Here is an 11,679-nt window from a genome sequence, read left to right on the forward strand (position 1 = left end):
TAATTAAATTAAAAAATAGATAATATATATGTTTCAGAATTGTGCCTCACTTCCATCAGATTCTGTGCCTTTCCTTGTGCTTTGGTGCCTACGGCAATAGGACTTGACACCATGTCTTCAGCTCTCACCTTGATGACTCTGCTTTGAACACAAGGTTGTCTGCATTCTAAAACAGCATTTGAGTCCTTTAGAGATGCATGAGTGTTTTGATAGTTTTGTGCTGGTCTCTCAATCATCTATGTTAGTGACGATGGTTGGCTATAGTGGGACAACCCACAAGGTGAGGTGAATACAGGTCTAGTTTCCTTCATTTTAATATCAACTTGGGATTCAGGATCCCCTAGATTCATTATGAACCTTTCTTCTGTAGCAAAGTTCAACTGGTTTTCTAAAAGAACTAAAATTTCATTGTTTGTTAGGGAGTTACAAGGGCTAAGTGAATAATTTCTGGGCAAATTAGATGGGTGAAAATTTTCACCATGGTCTACCAGTTCTTTTCTTGGAGGTATTCAACTCTCAAGACTCCATTTGTTTCCGGGAAAAAAATTTCACAAAAGAAATTCTAGGTAAAATCTGTAGAGGAAAAAATTATTTGACTTGAAAATTTTCCTTATATATGGTTTTTTTACCTGGAGACAAGCTGAGAGTAAGAAAAAGTATAATTTTCTCTCCACAAATAAGGGTCATATTTCTCAATATATTGCAAGAAATAAGAAATCAAATTTAAATTGAAGGAGGTTTATTTAGTGGACTTATGACAATGCATATAATGATCATTGATGTTTTCTATTGTTATTTTTGTTGAGTTATTCATTTTACATATTTTTTCCATCCAGCTCACTGCAGTGGATCCTCTAGCCAGTGTCGATAAAGAAAGTACAGATATTTTGATGTATTGTACAGGAGGCATCCGTTGTGATGTATATTCTACAATCCTAAGGTAAATATATAATTTATTGTGGTCATAGTAAAATGCTGTCTGGCTTGATTGTCTGGTGCTCCTAAAAAAAATCAGGTTGCTTTCCGAATGACTTGGTCTGATGACGCGTGTCTGCTTTTTCTGTTAGCAGCTAGAGTAAAAAACTCAATAAACGTGATACGTAATTGAGCTGATAAATTCTTGAACATGTAAAAGCATTCTATTAAATCCAAAAGGTATGCATATATAAAGCACCAATCATCATAGTTCAAGATTTCGGTTTTGAGCCAAACCACCAAAATTTCGGTAGAAACATGGAAGGTTTCGGCTGCAAGTTTTGGTGGAGGATTTTGAGGCCCAAATTGTCAAATTAGGCCCCAAAATGTCTAGGAAACCCTATTTTAGGTCCTTTAAACATATAGGAACCCTTAGATTAAAAAAGAAAAAAAAACACCCAAAATGGTAGTTTGACTTCGGACCCTAGTTTGGTAGTACATGATGTACACTACTGTAATTGTATACATTCTCAGATATGGCCTATTCCACACAAAATTTAGTACTAGTACACATTCAATTTAATTTAAACAACTTAAATATGCATTAAGAATGAATAGACATAAAATTATAAATTTTTCATAATTATCAAATGTTATACATAATACATGGTTCAATACAAAGGTCAAAGATATGTGAGTCAAGATTCAAGAGTACAAGCAAGTCAACCCTATGCTCATTCTAGAGTAACACATAAAAAATTGAAGGTCAACCACCAAGTATGTTCCCTGTTTTTTTGTAAAAATATACCTGCAACATTGAATCTTGTACAAATCTTCCAACAACGCAGGAAATCATCGCTTCCAATGCGTTCTTCTACTGCTTAACAACTTCTTCCACACTTGTACAGGAGTGATACTGGCCTAAAATCACAAATATCACAGCTTTCCCAATGTTTCCTGTTGAAACTAGCGGCACTAGTGAAATTGGTCAAAATTTCGGCCCATTTCATTTGAAATAATAGTATTTATTATAAAGCTAAAGTATTGTTTCGGTCCAAATTTTCTGAAACGATACATATTGTCGAGATTTCACCAAAATAATACATATCACCAAAATTTCAGTATTTTCGGCAAAATACCAAAATTTCGACCGAAATATTGTATTCCTTTAGTATCACACTATATTTCGTTTCGACAAATGTTGAAACCGAAATATTTCATGAAATCGTGAACCATGCCAAATGTAAGCCTATCAAACTATTCTCTCTCAAAAATAGACTGTCGTCCTGACCTTTTCTTTATCTTTTTCAATTTTTTTACTGTGCTCAGGAGTGTGAAGAGTGGCAATGCTTTTTGTGGACCATATTAAATGATCTCCTATCCCCATAATTTTTTATTTTTTCCCTTTGATAAATAAAATCTTTTATTGAGGGAAATTTTCCAGAATAGCTAAGGGTGGATTTCCTGTAAAATATTTGAGTCGGCAAGAAGCATCTGAATTAGGAAGTCACTTGGCATTTGGCAATGCAGACAAATGCAGCACTATATGCCAGTGTTCACAGCGGACAGAACAGTTATCCTATGGTATCATAGGTTGTATCAAATTGATCTAAAAACACATGGTCAAGTGTTCTGATTCCTAATAGAATTTCTAATTTTTTATGGCAGGCAAAAGGGCTTCCAAAACTTGTACACTTTGAAGGGTGGTGTCTCTCATTATCTCAAGACTGAAGGTCCTGTTGAATGGGTTGGGAATTTGTTTGTTTTTGATTCTCGTCTTTCTCTCCCACCGTCGGCCTACAAGCCTGGAGCTGTGGCTAAAGCAGGCCGCTCTCAACTGGTCTCTTTGGATAGTTCCTTCCTAAGATGCTACATCTGTGGGTTGCGACTTTGTGAACCGAGGCACCGAAATTGTGCAAATATAGATTGCAATCTGCTTTTTCTGTAAGTAATCTTCTATTGGATATTTATTTCTCAACCCTGTAGTAAATCTCCTAGTTATACAAATTTTATGCTTCAAAGGACCAAAACATGTTGGATAGTTTTTGAACTGACCAAGTATCCATATTCAGAAAGGACACTCATTAATTGCTTAGCTATGTCAATGATCAAATTGGATACTCATTAACTGCTTGGCTATATCAGTGATCGAATAGAAATGAAGTAGGAGTACATTGTTTGATATTTGGCAAAGCATAGGACACCTGAAGAAACCCTCTCACCCTTACCATTGAATAAACATGGTCCACATTAGCATCAGGCAGCCAAAAACCATTGTTTTGATGATCATTTGTATTGTTTTGGACAATTAAAACAAATTAACTTGTTGCTACTGAAGCCAGATGTATTCAATTTTCATTATCTCTTGGATATGGGATCTCGGAGGGTACTGATGTAGGACCTAGGGTTCTACAGTTTAGTAGCGTCCAAGGAGTGGGTTAAAATCCCAACTAATTTGGTGAGAGTATGAGAGGAATTTTGTCTCTTGGTTGTTGACAGTGTAAACAGCAAAGGGAAACTAAGGTTTAGGGTGAAACTACGGCGACGATTTTGATGGTTGATGAAGAGTGAAGATGTGGTCTGATAGGAGGCTAGGACAATGCTTTGGAGACCGTTTAATGTAGATCAATGGTGGAAAAAAAAAAAAAAACTGTTTCAAGGCTTAAAATCTATTTTAACAAACCTAGAAAGTAGCAAGTAGAAGAAAAGAGGAGGAGGAGAAATAACTAACCATACAAATCCTCCTTCAAAGAAGCATGCTTTCTTTGACCACCTGGTATCTTTGCTCATTGTCCCATTATCCTGCTTGTCCAGCCTTGCATCTCCTTCAGCCCTAAACAATTCAAATATTTTGACATGTGGTCCTCTCACCCGGATTTTTTCTCCGTTGATAAGCCAATCCATGCGTACTCAACTCCCTCATTGCCTTTGCCAAAAAAACTTCAGAATGTTAAAAGTGCCCTTAAAGTTTGGAACTCCTCTTTTGGGAACATCTCCTTGTTGGTTTCGGATTGTTGAGATAAGGTTTCTAATATTTAGTTAAGGCTCCAATCTAACATCCACATTGCCCCCTGGCAGAAGAAGAAAAAGTGGTCTCTTTGGATATGCTCTCTTTGGTTTCTCTAGAGGAGAGTTTCATAAGGAAAAAGTCAAGAATCTAATGGTTGGAGCTTGGCGATTCAAACTCAGAAACTCTGCTTACTTTCATAGGTCTATGAAAGCCAGAACAAATATCAACTCCATCCCCATGCTTTAGGCTAGAGATGGTTCCTCCCTCCACCGATTTGAAGATATTAAAGCAAAAGCAATTGACTATTTTAAGTCGATTTTCAGGCCATCTTCCATGGCATCCACTGGGCCTCTCCTTGAAATTCTGCTCAACAAGTTCATTCCTGTCACCTCATGAGCACCCGTCAGGCTATCCCCGCTGAGGAAGAAAAATTAGCAGTTGTCCATTCTCATAAGGCTAACAGAGCCCCCGACCCTGATGGCTTTAGTATGGGATTCTTCTCCTCCTCCTGGGACATTATAAAAGAAGACCTCATCAAGGCCCTCACAAGTTTCTTCTTCACCCCAGTCAGTTCAAGGGGATTAACTACACCTTCTTTTGCCTTTTCCCTAAGAAGGAAAGGTGCATCTGCTATGCCCGATTTCAGGTCCATTTTCCTATTCAATTTCTGTTACAAGTTCATTGCCATGGTCCTCGCCAACAGGCTTAAGTTGGTGGTTGACTCTCGTCAGTGACAATCAATCAGATTTCATCATTGGTATGAGTATCTCGGATAATATCCTCCTTTGCAATGAACTTGTTGGAGGCTTTAACAGAAAATCTCACCCCCCCTACCGCCTTAATGAAGATTAACATCCACAAAGCCTTTGACTCCTTGAGGTGGGACTTCATTTCTAAAGTCTTGCTTAAGATGCCCTTCTGCCTAGTGTTTGCCAATTGGATCCATCATTGCATCTCCTTTTTGTGCTTCTCAGTGCTTGTCAACGGTAGTCTGGCTGGTCACTTTGCCTCTACTTTGGGTATTTGCCAAGTCTGTCCTCTCTCACCATACATTTTTATCTTTGCACTTGAAGCCCTTTCCAGAAGCATCCAGTGTTGTATGAATCAGCAGCTTATCTCTCCCATTCTAAAGTGCAAGGCTCTTATTGCCTTTGCAGACGATCACATCATCTTCTCCAAAGCAAATATTGTCACTCCTGAGACCATTATGTCTTGTTTACAGCAGTTTGAGAGGTTGTCGGGCCTTCAAATCAACCCCTCCAAATCTCTCTGTTCTTGGCTGGGATTTTTTTATGTTGACAAGGTTAGTCTGATTGCAATGATTGGGTTCACCATCAGCCATCTTCCGGTCAAGTACTTGGGCTTGCCTTTGATTCCAGGCAGGTTGACAGCTCATCATTGCACTCCTATGTTGAAGCCTTATTCTTAAGAAGCTTCAGCTTTGGAAGGACAAGTTTATCTCGTATGCCGGTTGCTTGGAATTGATCAGATCAGTCCTTCAGTCATCTTACATCTATTGGTAAGGTATTTTTGGGTTGCCTGAGTCCACCATTGAAGAGTTGGAGTCGCTTATGTTTGCTTCCTTTGGAAAGGATCTGAATCCTCCGGATTCCTTCCTACTAGCTGGGCCGCTATCTATCTTCCCAAGGATGAGGGAGGTCTTGGCTTGAGAAGAATCAAAGAGGTAAATTCAGCTGGTTTTCTTAAGCTGATCTTGAAGCTTGTGGCTAAGAAGAAAAGTTTTTGGGCTGATTGGGTCTTCTCTGGTCTTCTTCACAATGATTCTATCTGGATTGCTCCTCCTATCACTGATGCTTCCCGGGTCTGGCGCATGATTCTAAAGCTTAAGCCTATTGCTCTCATTGCCATTTCCTGCCAAATTGATGACGATGCCTCCACCTCCTGTTGGCACCCTATGGGTGTTCTTCTATATTTGGTTGGTGCTAGAGCCATTTATAGTTCGGGCCTCCCCAAGCAATCCATGGTGGCAGACATCATTAGTAATGACGACTAGCTCTCCCCCCCTCCCCCCTGTTATCTGTTGTCTGGAATGCCTTGCCTTCCATTGCCAGAAGGCCTTGTGGTAGGGGAGATAATGTAGTTTGGTCTGCATCACCTTCGGCCCTTTCAGCTCCAAAGCAGCTTGGGACTTCAGCAGATCTCGTGGTCCCTTGTCCCCTTAGCACAAATTAGTTTGGTTTAAGAGCCATATCCCTCGTACAACTTACTGTTTGGCGGGCATCTCCTACTGCCTCCCAACACAGTCTTTTCTCATTCATCGTCATATTCTTTTCTCTCCTTCCTGTTGTCTATGTTGGAATGTCTTTGGAAGATGTGGACCATCTAATATTTGGAAATGACTCATGATAAAATGTTGGCCAAGAGACAGGATTCTTCCATTCGTGAGGGAATGGATATGGGTGGATATGTCCTTTTCTGGCAAGTCAACCTGTGAAGTGGTGGGTAAGTTTGCCTTTGGTGCCACTATTAACCATACATGGATGGAGCATAATTTCAGGAAATGGTCCTCTAGTTCCAAACCCTTTCAGCAGATTTGGGATGCCATCTCTTTTGATGTCAAAAGAAACTTATCTATGGTCTCCTCTCGTTTTTTTGATTCATCAAGGAACAAACATATTGTTGTGTCTTGGGGGTCTGCTTCTCTCCCTCCTCTCCCGGAGGATTGGGCTTTACTTTGTTTCGTATTGTTTTGTCTTTCTTTCCCTTTCTAGGGGCTCCTTGTATATCCCTCCCCTTTTGGTAATGAATTTTTTATTCACCAAAAAAAAAAAAAAGTGGTGTATTATAATGAAAACCTCTTGGACGAAAGACCCAATATGTATAGAAGGCAATTCAAGGCTTATTTTCATCAAAATAAGTCCATTTCTGTGATTTATCTACATCAGGCAGTCTTGTAGCTTTGTTATGTCGTAGGGAGTTCTGTTTGGGCTGAGATTTGACAAGTAAGTAGGGGACCTCGGAGTTTACCTGTCCACAAAATTTGACCCATCCAAGCTGCTACGTGCACATATTTGGGCCGTATTGGAAGCCCTTCTTAGGTGGGCCTTCCAGGAAATCAGATTCCTATAAAATCACTAAATATTTGTTTTTGAAAGTTCTTATTTATCCAAAAAGTACAGTTCTATTGCAGCCCTATGAAACTTTTCATATGGTTTCTGTTGGGATCTAATGGGCATTTGTGCACAAACACAATAACAATTATGAACAATCTCCAATTAGAGCGGAAAAATCCGTCATTTTCCATGTTCCACGAAGTTATTCGCCATTCTCTGTTATCCGATATCCACTTCCAAGTGGCAAACAGTATGCACCTATGAAATCTTTGAGCTTTGAATCCATTTTTGCAGGTATTGTAAGTATTGGTAGTTCCATCCAATATTCTGTTACCTAGAATCTAACAAGTAATAATTAGCTTAGGGAGTCGGGTACATTTAGAACGTGGCATCAGCTTTTAGATTCACATATCTACATCTATTCTGTTGTTCTTGGCATTCACATCTGCATTCCAATTTGGTATCTTAGGACTTCACATTTAATTTTGGCTACAATGGTTGACAGTTGAGGCTGTGGTTTGAATCAATGACGGTGACACCAAATACATCAACATCACTGACTAAATACTTTTAGACAGTTTTTTTTTTTTTTTTCTTCATGAAATTAGCTGCAATTACTGGCTAGGCAAGCTGTGAGATTATCAAGTCATAGTTGTTTCTCTTTATCCACGTAATTTGTTTTCTTTTAGGTCATAATTGTCAATTCGTCGCCTTAGCATCCAGGCACATTTTTATGGGTTGCCTAGGCGCCTTGTTGGTGTCACCTTATTTTTATGACCCACTCAACTGCCTTGGTTCGCCTAGACGCCGTGACAACTATGTTTTAGGTTACTTTCCAAATGCATCATCTGTCGTATTTGGGTAAGACCCAATTACTGTGACCTGGTAACATGTTCAGCATGCACAATTAATTGATTGTTACCAATGGCCCATGTCCCACAGTAGGAAGTCATAGGCAGCAAAAGAGTTCTTCCAAATGTTTCATGTAGACATGAGTTGCTGTATTTATTCTGTCAAGCCCTGGTGAGTTATTTCTTGTTGTTAATACACATTATTTCTTTCCATGCTATATCTGTTTCAGATGTTGTGCGAACTGTGTGAAAGAGCTACAAGGATGTTGTTCTATGGATTGTGCATCTGCTCCTCGTCTTAGACCCCTTTTACTTGGTCATCAGAGATACCAAAAGTGGCATATTTATCGTGATCTGCAGTTGCAGGAAAGCCACTAGCTTATTCTCTCCTGATTATGGGTGAGTATCCTTCTGAAATTTGTAATCTATGTTTCTCATCTTCTGGGATGAATAGAAAATTGGTCTGCCTCATGGGTTGGAAGAATGAATGTTGGGTACTGGTAACAAATCCATATCTCCCTTTCAGAAAATCAGGACAAAAAGAAGCATTTAACCACTCAATCATGCTCCTTTCTTGCTTGAGTAGATGAAACTTTTGTTTGTTTGCTCATCACTTCACATTTTTAACTGGTTCTTACCAGATCAAGCATGCATCTTCCTCTCTTGAGGTTGGATATGATTATCTGTATTCCTGTGGTGTATTACTGTGACATGCAGCAAGGGTGCCAGGACAAAATTTTGTCAGGTCTACTCCTTGCTGGTTGTTGCTATTTATAATCAAGTAGAAGCATTAATCTTAAGCTGTCTGAGATCAAAATAGTCTTGAGAAACAGCTCATATTTACTTTGAATAAATTGAAATCAGTGAAGATATAACCTGAAAAACAGAACATTTCTGAAGTGCCGATCGGTAATGGAAGTAATATTTGGAGATCATGCATCAGCTTCAGTACTTGGTTGAACATGGTAACTAATTAATTTGGAAATCCCAGAAAGGATCTCTATAATTAGCTGATGAGCTTCTTATACTTGTGTGTGCTTTATTATTATCTTCTAATGAAAGAGGATGGAATACAGATGTAGCAGTTTTTTATGAACTGAAAAATCGAGTCACTTAGAATTGAATCACTTGAGTATACTCAATAACTCGAAATTAGACCGATTAAATACACCAACCAAAATCGAACTTATTATATGCCTAATGGGGTTTGGTTTAGTGTATGGGCGTTATTAGATTGGATCAGCCTAGTATGAGATAGGCTAAAGGGCTTGATTTAATGCATTTCATCGATTTTAGAGCTTTTGGCGTGTCGATAAAGTATCTGGTGCTGAGAATTAGTCCATGTGGGCACAACAAAAGCATGTTGAGAGCCATTTCAACCCATGGGTCTATATATAATTACATAAAACTTTCATCTAAGTTAATAGCCTGTTTATGGCCCATTTTTAGCCCAATTATGCAATTAACCCATTTAAAAGTTCGATTATAACCCGATTGGTCCAATTACCTTTAGCCCAATTATGAGCCAATAACTGATTGATCGGATAGAAACGTGTATTAATCCATCCAAGTGAGCCTAACCTTTCTGACTTGAAATGAACTAAACCTAAAAACTAAATCAAACCTATACCAAACCCTAGACCTTGGTAAGCCATCTAAATGAGCCTAACTTTGACTTAAAACATCAACCAAACCCTAGACCTTAGTGAACCAAAACAAAACAGACCTATTAGGATAGCTGTGAGTAGAGGGTTCAAGTGGGTTGAACCTTAGTTGTAGAATTGATAATTTTCAGGTCCAACTTGCTCAGCATCCCAGATAAAAGGTGTCAATAACTTGGATCGGACTTGAAACCAAACCATTAAGAAAGTTTTAGTTTTGGTCGGTTTCGATTTCAGTCTAGTTTGATCCAATTTCTTTTTCAATCTGGTCCAATTTCAGTTTTACATATATAAATAAGAAAATAACTGGGAAAATTCTGTTTTTTGTGTGTTCTTGATTTCTTATCAGATGGTCCGGTCTCGATTTTGGTTGGTGTATTTGATCAGTCTGATTTGGTTTCGATACCATAAATTCCCAAACCAAAACTATACTGATAAATGTGCAGTCCAAACTGAATCAGTCGGTTTTGATCGATTCGACCATTTCGGGCTGAACTTTTGACACCCCATGAAATACGTATAAAATAGTTGCACATTTCAACATGGATACTCGCTGCGTTTAATTTTTACAAATAACCACCAATTTATTGATTTAAAAAAAAAAAAAGGGAAAAAGATCTCTACTTGGTGGTGTTTCCTACGTCCTCTCACAAGGTACCGTGAGATGATGCCTTTATCCCCTAGGTAGATACCCATACGTGCTCACCCATTGGCCCGGACACTTGTGTAGAGACTATCAGACCAAGTTGAGATCCCTTGCCCAGAAAAAAAATAAAAAATATCTCAAGAATATTAAAAGCACTTGGGCCTCCCCTGAATCGTTTAGCTTTGGTAAAGGCCTTCCCTGAAACTTGAAAGCACCCTTTTTTATCCTTTTCCCTATAGCAGTCTGTTTCCATGCATTCCACCACCACCTTATTAGGGTGCATTAATGCCTCTCTTGCCATCCTAAATCACGGTTGGCCTGATCTGTCCCATCATTAAAATAAATTATTTATAAAAATTTATTACTTTGATATCCTACATCTATTAAGAAAATAATTGACTTTTATTCTTTTTAATTTATAAATAATTTATTTGTTATTATAAAGAGAATCAAAACTATCACCTACAGACAACAAACAACTCTTAATTAGTTTTTAGTCTGTATTAATAAGTGCTCAGGTAAATTTTAAAATATTCATTTTATTCTCAGAGGAGGATTAGTAATCCTCTTAAACTATTTAAAAATAAAAATTTTCAATTACATTTGAATTGTTTATCTTAAAATTCGTTTATGGTATTAGAGCCGAGATCCGTTTGAGAATCAAAAAAATCTAGATTTGATTCTTCTTCTTTCGGGATTGAAGTGAATACTATCAAAATGTTTGCAATCGAAGTTTGCGATAAATTTCTCGATTCCTTCTCTTACTACTTTAATTCTTACAAAATTATATATCAAAAATTATTTGACTTGGAAAACATAAATTGTGCCACTTATTAATAGCCAACATTTTTGAGATATTCATATGAAACCATGCCTAAACATGAACCAACAATTGAAATAAAGAATAAAATTAAGATTAAAATGAAGTTCAGACATGGATAACCACTGATTAATTGTTGCTTAGTTGGTTTTTTGCCACAATCTCCATGAAACTCATTAACATGAATTTAACATTTGCTAGAGATGTTTAGAAGAAAGAGTATAACTAGATAATTAATCTCATAGAATAATTTTAAGCCCGCATCCCGGGTAATAAATAAATGGTTATCTTCAATTTTTAATGGACATGTTATATACCCCCACCTTGATAGTTCAAGAAACATTCTCATTCTCATTCTCATCTTCTTGTGTAAGCTAAGCTGTCAAGGAAAGAGTGTTCAAGTATCGTCGACATTATCCATTCATATCCAATGTGTGACTATTTTGATCCAAAACCAAATACCCCGTTCCCCTCCCCTCACAATTGGGATCCAATGTGTTGATGGAAGGGTTTACTAATCCACCGACATGGGAGCATCCCAAGGTCGGTATCACAATCTGCCGATGATTCCGACACAAACAATACGATTTGGCCAATCCAATTCCGATTCTAAAAAACCCTTCTTTACAAAAAATAATTAAATTATTTTTAAGAAAGAAAAAAAAATTATAAATCATACAAGGAGAGTGCATAGAAAACCCT

General features: G+C 37.8%; 1 protein-coding gene across 2 annotated transcripts in view; it reads left to right on the forward strand.

Moving 5' to 3' along the window:
• LOC122665344 (rhodanese-like domain-containing protein 8, chloroplastic) overlaps window positions 1-8,532 on the forward strand; it is a 38,396-nt gene extending 29,864 nt beyond the window's left edge. For both annotated transcript variants that reach the window (XM_043861465.1, XM_043861464.1), the window contains 3 exons: window positions 837-940; window positions 2,584-2,859; window positions 8,081-8,532. In XM_043861465.1, the coding sequence (XP_043717400.1) occupies window positions 837-940; window positions 2,584-2,859; window positions 8,081-8,228 (528 nt within the window). In that variant the 3' untranslated portion in view covers window positions 8,229-8,532. The remainder of the gene's footprint in view (window positions 1-836; window positions 941-2,583; window positions 2,860-8,080) is intronic.
• The last annotated feature ends 3,147 nt before the right edge of the window (window positions 8,533-11,679 follow it).

The sequence above is a fragment of the Telopea speciosissima genome, chromosome 6, assembly GCF_018873765.1.
Source record: "Telopea speciosissima isolate NSW1024214 ecotype Mountain lineage chromosome 6, Tspe_v1, whole genome shotgun sequence".
Classification (NCBI taxonomy): Eukaryota; Viridiplantae; Streptophyta; class Magnoliopsida; order Proteales; family Proteaceae; genus Telopea; species Telopea speciosissima.